Below are 13,191 nucleotides of genomic sequence, written 5' to 3'. Positions count from 1 at the left end.
TTAACATGTTTGCAAACATCTGGGAACTCGGGGGACCAGCTGCTGGACGGCTGGGAGAGGAATGCTGTCCTGGATTATTATTGAATTTTACTTTTCATGATGCACAAAATGTTTACACTCCAGCACTGTCTTCCTGAAAAAGACGTAATCAGACGCTGAAGATCACAGGTATCCATCGTTTTTGGGTTTCTCTTTTGTTTTTTTATGTTCTGTTAAGGGCCATAATTTGCATAAAGTTTTGTTTTCCAGATTGTTAAATCTCTTCTTTTACCTCTGACATTATTTTTATGTTACTGGCCTGTGACCAGTTAACCAGATTAGTTACTCTAGCTGTTTACTTTTCCCTTCTTCTGTTGCTCTTGTCCCAACCTGTTGAGATGTGATGCTGCCAAATTTAGAATGACCTTTTTTTCCTCTCTGTGAAATTATAAAATGCCTCCCTTTCAGGATTTTAAGGTACAAACGATGCTCTACCACTTATCAAACAAACCCAGTACTGCAGTTTTAAAGCTCAGTTTTCTCCATCTACACACTTGTTTGTCCATTCAGAGACGCCGTAGTAAAAATGGTAGCACAAATATGGCAGCCATGTATGTTGACCCACAGCAAGTAGATGTAAATAGTTTGTTATAAAAAAGTAAAAACATTTAAGTGAAGTGATTAAATACAATAGAAACAGTTTTCATTTATATAACATTTTTCTGTCATTGACTTTTTTTTTCTTTTTAACAAATTGCACCTTTATTGTTTTGTTGTCCAAGCTCTGCTGTAGATAAAATATTGGTTTTTCATTCTGTTTTTATTTACTTTTTAATGGAGCGTCGACCATTTTGGTTCTCCTTAAAATGCCTAAATAACTGTTTTTTGCTGTTTGTTTTTTTTTGTATTGAGAATAAAAAAAAAATGTTTTTTTTGAAAAGGAGATGCTCAACAGTACGAAAATAAAAATTAGAAAGCTAAATGCCTAAACAAAAAAACTGCCACTGGTCAAAGAATTTTCAGTCTTTTTGCCCAGACAACATTTCTCCATCTTCTATTGTCCAGTGTTGGTGAGTGTGTGTGAATTGTAGCCTCAGTTTCCTGTTCTTAGCTGACAGGAGGCACCCGGTGTGGTCTTCTGCTGCTGTAGCCCATCTGCTTCAAGGTGGGACGCGTTGTGTGTTCAGAGATGCTGGTCTGCAGACCTTGGTTGGATCCAGTTTCCTATTAGACTTCCTGTTGTCTTTCTCATCTCCAACCAGTATGCTAAAATCCATGCAACGTTCAAAGTCACTTAAATCTTCCATCTTTCTCATTCTGACGTTCAGTTTGAACTTCAAGTCGTCTTCACCATGTCTACATAACTAGATGCAAGTTGCTGTCCTGTGATTGGCTGATTAGATATTTGTCTTGACAGTGACTGAACAGGTGGAGCTGACAAGGTGGACGGTGAGTGATCTCAGCTGCATCTGTCATTTCATTAATTCTAAATCTTTTTGTTTCCCATACAGCTCTGCAAAGTTAGTAAATGGAGTTTTTAATTCAGCCTAATCTACACAATAACTCTAGTCTGGTATTTCATTAAATTGTGGTGGAACAGACGTTTGCCTCTGAAGACATTTCAGTATTCAAACACGCAAACTTGTATTTGGATCAGTTTAAGCTGTAAATTTAGCTGTATGGAATGTTTAATTTATAAAATGAATGAAATTCAAGCTCTAACACACCAACACTTTTTTTGCATTTATTATCAAAAGTATTAAAAAAAAAAAAAAAAAGGCAGTCTACGGTTTATAAATACAGCTCAGACAGCGCAGGAGTTCATGTACAACCATTTAAAACCCTTTCAGTCAGTTCACACTGTGATAATGAGGCGTCTTTACGGTTCTTCAGTCTGGACCAAAGCTGCCATGAAAATAACTGTGACCAGCTGGGAACTGAAACCTCTGCATGAACATTTAGATTAAAATCCAAACCACCACCTGAGGAGCCACAGGTACACCCTGCCAACATAAAAGGCCTCGTCACGCACACACCACTTTCACAGGTCTCTGAAAAGCGCATGCTGCAGCGCTTGATCAGCTGTGATCCTGGTGAACGGGTTCAGGTCCAGCAGCTGATCCAGCAGGTCGTAGGCCTCGTCAGGAACTCTGTCCCAGCCCAACCCATCTGTCAGTGAGCTGCATTTTCTTTTGTTGCTGCTTAAGTCTTCCGGGTGGTTTGGGAGAGTTTTGCCCACCCCATCTTTGAGTAGCCCGTGTTTGGCAGCTGCTGGTCGAGTTGTGGGCGCATAGTCTTGGATCGTGCAACGGTCTATGTCTCCACCGGCTACTGGAACTGGTGTGACTTTGTTATTTGGAGGATTTATTCCTCTCAGTGTCTCACAGAGCGTCCTAAGGTCCTGGCGAGGAAGTTCTCGACTGCACACGACTGCTTTACCTGAAGGGGAACCAACCAGAAACCAAAGTTAATCTCAACACACAAGTTTCTGATGTTTAGTTTCCATTTACAATGACTGTGTACAAGGCGAAACACTGCAGGTGAATAGAGTCAATAACAGCTACCACCCTGAGACCTTCCTGCTTTAATCCTCACATTAATATCATTATTTTCTGTTGCAAGTTTAGTAAAATTTTGTTTATAAAATATAGTATTTTGTATATAAAGCTAGAAAAAAAACAGAACACTGGACTTTTGGGGTGTTTCTCCGGTGGGTGACCCTATGGCTTGGCAGAGGTCTGACCTCTGAGTGCTTCTAGTTCTTTTATAAATATTAAACAAAAAAAACTAAATCAGGCCGATTTTGCCCTTTAGATTTGAACAAAATAAACTGGGAAAACTGGAGGCCATTTTGACTATATAAACATCTCCTCCAAAACACACTGACAAGACAGAAGCAGCGGCAGTGAGATGCTGCAAGACAGAGGTTCAGGAGTTCCCTACGGCCATTAAAACAGTGGCTTCCATCTTGTACAGACATGGATAAAATCCTTGGTACCCTTTGGTTAATGAAAGAAAAACAATGTTCACAGAAATAACTTGAATCTGACTAAATAAATAAAAATTCTATGAAATTTAACCAATGAAAGTCAGACATTGCTTTTCAACCATGCTTCAACAGAATTATTTAAAAAACTCATGAAACAGGCCTGTACAAAAATGATGGTACCCATAACTTAATATTTTGTTGTACAACCTTTTGAGGCAATCACTGCAATCAAACGATTCCTGTAACTGTCAGTGAGACTTCTGCACCTCTCAGCAGGTATTTTGGCCGACTCCTCATAAGCAAACTGCTCCAGTCGTCTCAGGTTTGAAGGATACCTTTTCCAGACGGCATGTTTCAGCTCCTTCCAAAGATGCTCAACAGGATTTAGGTCAGGGCTCATAGAAGCCACTTTAGAATAGTCCATGTTTTCCTCTTAGCCATTCTTGGGTGTTTTTAGCTGTGTTTTGGGTCATTGTCCTGTTGCAAGACCCATGACCTGCGACTGAGACCAAGCTTTCTGACACTGGCCAGCACATTTCTCTCTAGAATCCCTTGATAGTCTTGAGATTTTATTCTACCTGCACAGATTCAAGACAGCCTGTACCAGATGCGGCAAAGCAGCCCCAGAACATAACAGAGCCTCACAGTAGGGACGGTGTTCTTTTCTTCATATGCTTCATTTGTCCTTCTGTAAACATAGAGCTGATGTATCTTGGCAAAAAGTTCCATTTTTGTCTCATCTGTCCTGAGGACATTCTCCCAGAAGCTTTGTGGCTTGTCAACATGTAGTTTGGCTTTTTTATGGTTTGTTTTCAACAATGGTGTCGTCCTTGGTCGTCTCCCATTAAGTCCACTTTGGCTCAAACGACAACGGATGGTGCGATCTGACACTGATGTTCCTTGAGCTTGAAGTTCACCTTTAATCTCTTTAGAAGTTTTTCTGGGTTCTTTTGTTACCGTTCGTATTATCCGTCTCTTTGATTTGTCATCAATTTTCCTCCTGCGGCCACGTCCAGGGAGGTTGGCTACAGTCCCATGGATCTTAAATTTCTGAATAATATGTGCAACTGTAGTCACAGGAACATCAAGCTGCTTGGAGATGGTCTTATAGCCTTTACCTTTAACATGCTTGTCTATAATTTTCTTTCTAATCTCCTGAGACAACTCTTTCCTTTGCTTCCTCTGGTCCATGTTGAGTGTGGTACACACCATGTCACCAAACAGCACAGTGACTCCCTGTAGCCTATATATAGACCCACTGCCTGGTTACAAGATTGTAGACACCTGTGATGCTAATTACTGGACACACCTTGGATTAACATGACCCTTTAGTCACATTATTTTCAGTCTTTTCTAGGGGTACCATCATTTTTGTCCAGGCCTGTTTCATGAGTTTATTTTTTTTTAAATTCTGCTGAAACATGGTTGAAAAGCAACATCTGACTTTCTGAATTTTTATTTATTACTTTTGTCAGATTCAAATTATTTCTATGACATTGTGAGGGTACCAAAAATTTTGTCCACGTCTGTACCTCATTACTTATAATGCACCGTGGTGTGTGTGCATGTTCTCCCCGTGTATGCGTGGGTTCTCTCCGGGTACTCTGGCTTCCTCCCACCGTCCAAAGACAGGATGTTAGGTTAACTGGTCACTCTAAACCAGGGGTGCCCAGGTTCAGTCCTCGAGATCTACCATCCTGCAACTTTTAGATGCAACCCTTCTCCAACACACTTGAATCAGATGTCATCTGCATGTCATTCAGCTCTGCAGAGGCCTGGTAACGAGCCAGTCATTTGGTTCAGGTGTGTTGGAGAAGGGTTGCATCTAAAAGTTGCAGGACGGTAGATCTCGAGGACCGGACTTGGGCACCACTGCTCTAAACTCTCCCTAGAAGTGAGTGTAAGCGTGAATGGTTTCTTGTCTCCTTTGCGGTCCCTGCGATGGACTGGTGACGCTCCTGTCACCTGTTAAAATGCTAAATTAAGCATTGACCAGTTGATGAAATAACTGAATAACTGGCTTTTCTTCCTCTGCTGTGTCTCGCCTTAAAGAAAAACAAAATTTCATACAAACCAAATTTTTTAGCTGCCTGGATGGTCTCTTTGGAGCCTCGTATGGTCATGATCTGAGTGAGAGCAATCAGGTCATCACTGGCTTTAAAAAACGGATAACGGCCACTTAGAAGCGAGAGCAGGATTACACCAGCTGACCACACGTCTATGGCTGCAGCGTAGAAGGATGTGGCAGAAAAGGAGGAAACGTTAATGAAAGCAGCACTAGCACAGATATTTACTAGAGCGGATGAGTTTATATTTGATTTAAGTTGTGTGTGTGTGTGATGCCAACCTGTGCCTTGGTTGGGACACTTTGTGAGCACCTCAGGCGCTCTAAAACCTGGAGTTCCCGCCCTGGGAGCCACCTGCTGCTTTCTTCATTAAAAGACATTGAGAAATTTCAATAACCAACATGCAAACAGCTCCTAAAAATGCTTTATCGTAGCATTGTGGGGAATTTGTCTTTACCTGGCCATGCAGATGTTGCAGACACGATCAGTAAGGTAGCAGTTACACGTGAGACCTTGTTGTACGGACCTCTGAGCTTTCTGACTGCAGCTCTGGCTCCTGACAGGTAGCGGGCCCCAGGTGGCAGAAGAGTGCCTCCGTTTGGACTGATCCTTTACTTTATTTGGCTTTTCCAGCTTGTGATTCAAGAAAAAGCAAAAACCGTTAAAATCTGTACGAGGTCCAATGTAGTGACACAGACTTAACAAAAACATATGCTGAAGAGCTAAAACCTGGCCTAAATTAATAATAAAAATACTCAAACACTCAAAGTTGACTTTATCAGATCCGTCTGTTCAGTTGTTCAGTAACACAAATATCCAATCACATGGCGGCAACTTTTCACACAACCATCTCTAGGGTTTCCAGAGAACGGACTGAAGAAGAGAAAATATCTGGTGAGCAACAAATGTCTGGACCAGAATGTCTTGTTGGTGTAAGAAATCAGAGGAGAATGGACAGACTGGTTGGAGATGAAAGAAAGCTAACAGGAAGTCAAATAAGCACTGGTTCCTACCAAGGTCTGCAGAAACTGAGGCTACTATTCACACAGATTCACCAACACTGGACAATAGAAGATGGAGAAATGTTGCTGGTCTGATGAGTCTCCATTTCAGCTCCACAATCAGATGCTAGGATCAGAATTTATCATAAACATGAAAACATGGATCCATCCTGCCTTGTATCAACACTTCAGGCTGCTGCTGGTGTAATGGTGGGGGGATATTTTCTTGGCCCACTTTGGGCTCCTTAGTACCAACATGGCCTGGTTTAACCACCACAGCCTACCTGAGTATTGTTGCTGACCATGTCCATCCCTTTATGACCACAGTGGAGCATCTTCTGATGCTACTTCCAGCAGGATAATGCACCATGTCACAAAGCTCAGATCATCTCCACCTGCTTTCTAGAACATGACGATGAGTTCACTGGACTCCAACGGCCTCCACAGCCACCAGATCTCAGTCCAGTAGAGCAGCTTTGGGATGTGGTGGAACGGGAGATTCTCATCATGGATGCAGCCGACAAACCTGCAGCAACTGTGTGATGCTGTCATGTCAGTATGGAGAAAACCTCTGAGGAAGGTTTCCACCACCATGTTCAATCTATGACACCAAGGATATAGGTAGCTTTGAAGGAAAAAGGGGAACAGCCTGGTACTAGCAAGATGGACCTGATAAAGTGGACAGTGAGTGTATATTTCTAACATGGCTGGGCAACTTCAATAACTGAATGAATCCTATAAAAAGAATTTTATAGAAAGAAAAAAAAAAACTAATGCTGTTATTCTCCTAAAAACACATGTTCTTACTTCTGCTTTACTTGCAGCTTGCTTGGTGCTGGAGGCAGACGGGGCATAGCTGTTCAGATTTCTCTCTCCAAACACTGGACGTGGAACTTTTCGCAGTCCTGTTAGATCCTAATGTAAACAAGCAAAAGCCAACACATGAGTGCAGGAAGCAGAATTCCACCAGACCCAGTCCTCACAAGAAGAGACCAAAAAAGAAAAACTAAAGAAAAATCAGAGGAGACACCTTTGTGTGTTTTGTGCGCAAGGAGGTGGTGATGGTGACAGCACGTGCTTTTTTAACAGGTGCTTTCTGAGAGGCTAAGGAGGATGTGGTGATGTTGGAGGAAGAGGAGGAGGAAGGTGGCAGTGATTGTTGCTGAGGCAGAGGTGGCGAAGTTGAGGGTGTGTTGGTGGTTTTTAGAGGAAGTTTGGGTGGTGCTTTGCTTCGCTGTGCGGCTTCTTGTTTTCCTGTGGACCCTCCACCTTTCTGTGGCGGGCTCTGTCTCACCACCTTCAGAAGCTTTAGTTGGGTGTCTGCTGTGCCCTGAGCTAGGCCGAAGTCCACCAGCGCATACCTACATCACCAAATAGATGAACACAGATGAGGTGTTACTGAGCAACACACCCAGCTTTTTTCTGATCTATTTCAGAAAATCCCAGAAATAAATACTCATCAACGAGTGAATGCTTATTAAAATTAGTTAAACAACAAAAACTTTGCAGAAACAACCACGTAACAGGTGCAAATACTCACATTTGACTGTGTCTGTTATAGAGGAAATTGTTTGGTTTGATGTCTCGATGAATGATACCAAACTGGTGGATGTGTTTTAGGGCTTTTAGCAGGTGGTAGATGTACAGACGCACCTCTTCAAAACTTAATGAACCAATGATATCCTGGTTTACATGTTAAGATTAAATGACAAGTGTTAATAACATTTTAACAAACGTAGAAACAAAAAGTACATTTGAAGAAGCAGCTTATTTAAGATCATTTAAGATTACATCTATGAGACAAAAATCTGCTCAGTGATCAGGTGTGTGTAGAGTAGCCAGAAATTGTACTCAAATTAGAGTAGTGTTACTTCAAAACAATGAAGTAAATGATAATTACTCAAGCAGACGTAAAAGTAAAAAAGTATTTGGTGAAAAAACTACAAGTACTTACCACAATAGCTTGATGCTCCATGTAAGGCATCACAATCACCACATGGTCCTCTCTCCTGAAGCAGTAGGTCACCCCCATCACATTTTCTCTGCCTCTGTACAAGGAAAAACATGGCAGAAGTGTTTTCAAAAAGCCAGTCGTCAGTGTGTTGAGGTTTGCAGGTTCAGCTGAATCATGTCAGACAGATGAGAAACACACACACACCAATTTGCTACAATAAAAAAATAACAAGTCATTACCCAGGAATTAGAAAATCTCCATTTTCTAATTCCTGGTTATTTCAGGGACCTGTGATAATAACAGTGTTTCCCCTACATGTTTTGTAGCCGTGGTGATGGGGGGAGGGGCATTTTACTTTATAGGAGCTGGTCTAATGTGCACTAGCTTCCCAAGAATTCAGTGAAATCGTCCTTTACTCATATGCTCAGTGTTGTTTATTTACGTGTTGACAACACTTTAGAGAAGCTCTTTCTGACATTGGCTCTGTTGTCGGCCGGAAACTAACCAATCAGAGGATTAGACACGTGAACCAGTCTCGAGCGAGCGATGACTGTTCAGCCAAGCGTACAGGAACAGAGTTGAGAGCGCGCTACTCACCGCCGCAAGGACATTGGTCCACATATGTGTGGATTGATGGGCTCTCATGAGGGTGATTCCCTCGTAGTGCAGAAATGCCTCTCCGTGATGTGTGTTTTCACTCACAGGTACTAGTTTACTCGTATCACGTACAAGTGGTGTTTGCCGTGTGCGTAATCAGTTTTCACATGCTTGATCACTGTTCAAGCGCGCCGCTTTTGGATTTGCCAAATTGGAATGTCTATTCAACTTGTAAAATCTAAAGCAACTTATCTGCAGCTACCCCTCAACGGACTCCACAACTGACAGCAGAGTAGCCTACCGCTGCGCTTCAGGAGGCAGCAATGCTGGTTCAATTGAGAAATTCTGACGTTGTCCATGTGAACCGTTTCAGTTCTTGGCATTTTGAAGGTGTGGCGCTAACAACATAGCACCATGATTTCAAGTCCCAAATTTCCCTGAGGACTCTCCAAAGGGATTAATAAAGTATTTCTATTCTATTCTATAAGTCCTGAGTCAGTGTAGGGGAAAAGATGTTTAACAGCCAAAGAGAAGCCCTGTTGAGGGGCTTCAGCACATCTGTCATCGGACAGATAAACGGACGGACAGACAGACAGCTATAAATATATAAATAAAATATATTACACCTTTATAATGTACAACCCAAATTCCCAAAAAGTTGGATCACTGTGTAAATACAAATAAAAACCAAATACAACTATTTGTAAATCTCATAAACCCATATTTTATTCCCTTCATAACATTAACTGAGATGTTTTACCATTTCATGGAAAAAATCAGCTCAATTTAAATGTGATGGCAGAGACACATCTGTAAAAAGTTGGAAAGGGGGCAACAAAAGAAAGAGTATTACAACGTCAAAAGATTCAGAGAATCCGGACAAGGGCTGAAGGCCTTGCAGATTTCAGAAAGACAATGCTAAACCAGATACTGCATCCATCACAACAGCATGTCTTCACAGGAGAAGATTCTGGGTTGCTGTTGCCATCAAATTCAAAATGAGCCAATACTTTCCATGAAAAGGTAAAATGTCCCAGTTTCAACATAAACAAAGTTGTTTATGTTGGACTGGAAATAATTTATACATACATAAATACACACACATATATATATATATATATATATATATATATATATATATATATATATATATATATATATATATATACACACACATATACATACACACACATATATATATATATATATATATATACACACACATATATATATATATATATATATATATATATATATACATACATATATATATATATATATATATATACATATATATATATACATACATATATATACATATATATATATATATATATATATATATACATATATATATACACACACATATATATACATATACATATATATATATATATATATATATATATATATATATATATATATATATATATATATATATATATATATATTATAATTTTTATTTTGCTATATTTGTATGAATCCCCTGCTGGGAAATTCTTTCTCTGCATTTAACCCATCCTAGGTGCTAGGAGCAGTGGGCTGCCAGATTCTAGCGACCGGGGGCTCACAGTGGTTCACCTTTGTTGCTAGCCCGGGGACTTGAACGGGGTTTAGTAGATTTGTAAATTATTGCATTCTATTTTATCTACATTTTACATAGTGGCCCACCTTTTTTAAAGTTGTACTGGGGTTGTAATTTGTGACTTTATCAGCAGTAAAAATTAAGAAAGTTTGTTAAAAACTATAAATTGAGTAGTGTTAGACTCACCCTGCCACAGTTAGACATTGAAGTTCAGCAGCTATGCGTGTAGGGTGGCTTGTTGGGATGAGGTGCTTCAGTGCAAACATCTCTTTCCTACCATCCCGCATCCGTGCCTCACCCAAATACACTGAGCTGAATGTACCTAAGTCAGAATTACACATATCATGACCGCCTCACCTCGTCTCTCCCAGTAGATTAATTGAGGTTAACACATGATAACTATTTTTGCTAATAACAAAGGTGTTTCTGCACCAAACATAACAGTAAGCCAACAAAAGCTGTAGAGAAAGTTTAGTTGATCATGTACCTTCTCCTATTTTGTCTATGATGTGGAAAACCTTGGCCAGCTGAGGAACAGCTTTGTAGAGGAGCTCAATATCCACCTCCACATCCCCTATAAGTAAAATGAATGAATAAAAACTGAGTCCTGTAACACATTTCCACTCTAAGTACATCTAAAAAAACATGCTTGCAATACACTTTACTGTAAAATAAAAGTTTAAAGACATACATTTGCACCTTAATAACATTCAAGTTGTCTTACAGCACCCAACTCACTTGAGACTTTGTTTATCCTCTTAGTCCTGTCAGACTTGATGATGCACCCATCTGTGCTTATGTCTTCAGCGGAGATAGAAGACAGCTCCATCTGAAAACAAACAACAAACAAATATTTTAAAAAAGAAGAGATAAGAAGAAAACTAGGCATGGAATATAAGACTGTATCAACTTAAAGTGTTTCTTGTTAAACGGACATGTGTTTTGTAAATGTACACAGTTAATATACACATAAAGATAAATTAGCATGCTAGTTAGTTATGGCTACAGCCTATGAAGATAGCAACGGTAGCGCGTTGGGCAAAACAACAAGTAACTTACCGCTTTAGTTGATTCCAAAGTACAATATTTTCCAAATTTAAATTCTTATATACTCGCCATACTAGTTAAAACTAAAATAAAATATTAAACATGTATACCCCTTTCAGGCTGCGGCCAAATAAAATACATTGTTAAGCTCTAAGCAGAACCTTTTCCGCCAACAACAAACTACGCGCTAAAAGTGACGTAAGGAACATCTCGCGTTGACTCAGCACAAATCACGTGTTAGCGACTTCCACCAATCACAGCGGATTAACGCGGTACATCTGGTTGGATTATAGCCAAAGGTATCTACAAAAAAGGATATTTATGATTATAGCCGCAGTCGGACAGAGACGTTCAAAGAGTTATACGAAGCAGTTATAAGAACTGTCCGCCTCGAATTTCTGCCCTTCCCCAGGGGAACTGTTTAATTTTGCATTCGCACACGCGTCGAGGACCGATGTGACGTGACTGTCTGCGACAGTGACGTGTTACTTTAGCGCCACAAAACAAAACATTTGTGTCCCAATTCATCTGCACACTTCGAAGTGCGCCACCATGTACCTAATACGGAGAGCGAGGATGCCATCGTGTTGATGCGCTGCATGACGGGTACATTATTCATGGATTCCTACATAAATCAAGCGTCTAACTCCGAGGCTGGAAAAGCTCAGAGTTACACGAGACCTTTGTCTCCAACTGTCTCCATCAAATTACCTTAATATGAAAAGCAACCACGGATTCTACACACAGATACAGACGCAGATTTTTGTAACTCAGTCCAATCAGAACAGGACTTTGTTGTGGTGCGCATCCTTCCAGTGAGTTCTGGGAAGCCCGTCTCCAGAAAGCACAAGGCTTTTTTAAGAAGATGTGAGCGCCAGAGCTTCTGGTATAATGTAACTCAAAGAATGTGGTGCCCAGTTCAGAAAGAGAATATTCAATGTTGTTGCAATGAAAAACACCTAAGCCACATGGTGCTCAGACACACGAAGTGTACATTGACATTGTCACTCAGGGTAAAGATTATTTGGAAAATAAAACTACAACAGTACAGTTTCCCTCTGTCATTCAAATTTTCTTTCATTTCACTTACTCAGGGTAAAGATAGTTATATATTGTCATTTCAGTTAAAGCCAACACACTGGCTTCTATCTATCAATAGAATGTACAGAAGCACCCCTACAAATATTAATGTTTGTGTGTACAGGCATTGGCATCACACCCATGTAATTCTCTGTTACATGTCGGAGGCTCGCCCACTTTTTGAAATAAGAGATTTGGCCTTGGGGTGTGATTCCTACCAGGTATTTGTGTGTGTACCTTTGTAGTGGGAAAAGGATTGTGCATGTGCTTTTAAATTTGATGGCCTTTCAGTGCATATTTCATATCAATAATTGCACCTCGCTTTCCAAAAGCTTCCTAAAATTGATGTGGCACTGTGGCCTGTAAGCAGTGTCTCTCAGGCCAGTACAACAAGGGAGGTGCATGCAACACATCTATGGTGTGGAGTTTTACGTGACTCATTAAAGAAAGATGCTGCAGTGGAAGATCAAGCCTAAGACAAATGAGTGTCAGTAAAACCATTTGAAATTGCGATAACTTATTTGCAGGAATGGTTTAACTGGTAAAAATTGACAACAAAATGGCAAAACACAGGAGTCCAGTGTAATACCGTACTTTCTCTGTATTATCTTTGAAAAATTCCTCACCCATCTTTAACTTGTTTAATTCAGATCTAAACTTCCTATTTTCTTGTAAAAGACTTTTGCATTGCTTTGCACACAGAACTGGCTTTCTGCTCTCTCTCTGTAAGCAGCTGGTTCATCCATTTCTGTCTGTTCTCCTAACCCTTCTTCTACAGCGTCTGCGTCTTCTTGATGTTCATGCTCCTCTTCTACAGCTCATGCCTCCGCTTGGATTCCCATCTGTCTCATTTTCATTCATGCTTCATTGTTTGTTTTAGCCTTCAGAGTGAC

At 40.3% G+C, this 13,191-nt stretch overlaps 1 protein-coding gene across 3 annotated transcripts; it reads right to left on the bottom strand.

The window, feature by feature from the left end:
* Positions 1–1,709: 1,709 nt before the first annotated feature.
* Positions 1,710–11,555, bottom strand: cdc7 (cell division cycle 7 homolog (S. cerevisiae)). Of its 3 annotated transcripts, none has more exons than XM_041991377.1 (12): positions 11,231–11,555; positions 10,910–11,000; positions 10,659–10,745; positions 10,358–10,493; positions 7,990–8,083; positions 7,576–7,718; positions 7,330–7,396; positions 6,843–6,950; positions 5,492–5,667; positions 5,316–5,398; positions 5,043–5,192; positions 1,710–2,418 (listed from the first exon to the last, which is right to left on the bottom strand). In XM_041991377.1, exons 2-12 carry the CDS (start codon positions 10,998–11,000, stop codon positions 2,021–2,023), a joined length of 1,533 nt encoding a protein of 510 aa, XP_041847311.1. In that variant the 5' UTR covers positions 11,231–11,555; the 3' UTR covers positions 1,710–2,020. The 3 variants fall into 3 exon arrangements, with proteins under 3 accessions (XP_041847311.1, XP_041847312.1, XP_041847310.1); XM_041991378.1 differs by having other exon boundaries at positions 7,333–7,396; positions 11,231–11,554; XM_041991376.1 differs by having other exon boundaries at positions 7,066–7,396; positions 11,231–11,547.
* Between the last annotated feature and the right edge of the window lie 1,636 nt (positions 11,556–13,191).

The sequence above is a fragment of the Melanotaenia boesemani genome, chromosome 8 (genome assembly GCF_017639745.1).
Source record: "Melanotaenia boesemani isolate fMelBoe1 chromosome 8, fMelBoe1.pri, whole genome shotgun sequence".
Classification (NCBI taxonomy): Eukaryota; Metazoa; Chordata; class Actinopteri; order Atheriniformes; family Melanotaeniidae; genus Melanotaenia; species Melanotaenia boesemani.
Note: the sequence above shows the minus strand (reverse complement) of the source record. Positions and strands in the feature narration are given on the sequence as shown.

Bases quoted from the DNA above. Each gene is read 5' to 3' on its own strand.
- cdc7 (XM_041991376.1), bottom strand. From the start codon at position 11,000: ATGGAGCTGTCTTCTATCTCCGCTGAAGACATAAGCACAGATGGGTGC. The intron at 10,746-10,909 runs GTGAGTTGGGTG...TTTTACTTATAG, and splicing joins GAGGATAAACAAAGTCTCAA to GGGATGTGGAGGTGGATATT. The intron at 7,397-7,575 runs GTGAGTATTTGC...TTGGTGATGTAG, and splicing joins TATAACAGACACAGTCAAAT to GTATGCGCTGGTGGACTTCG.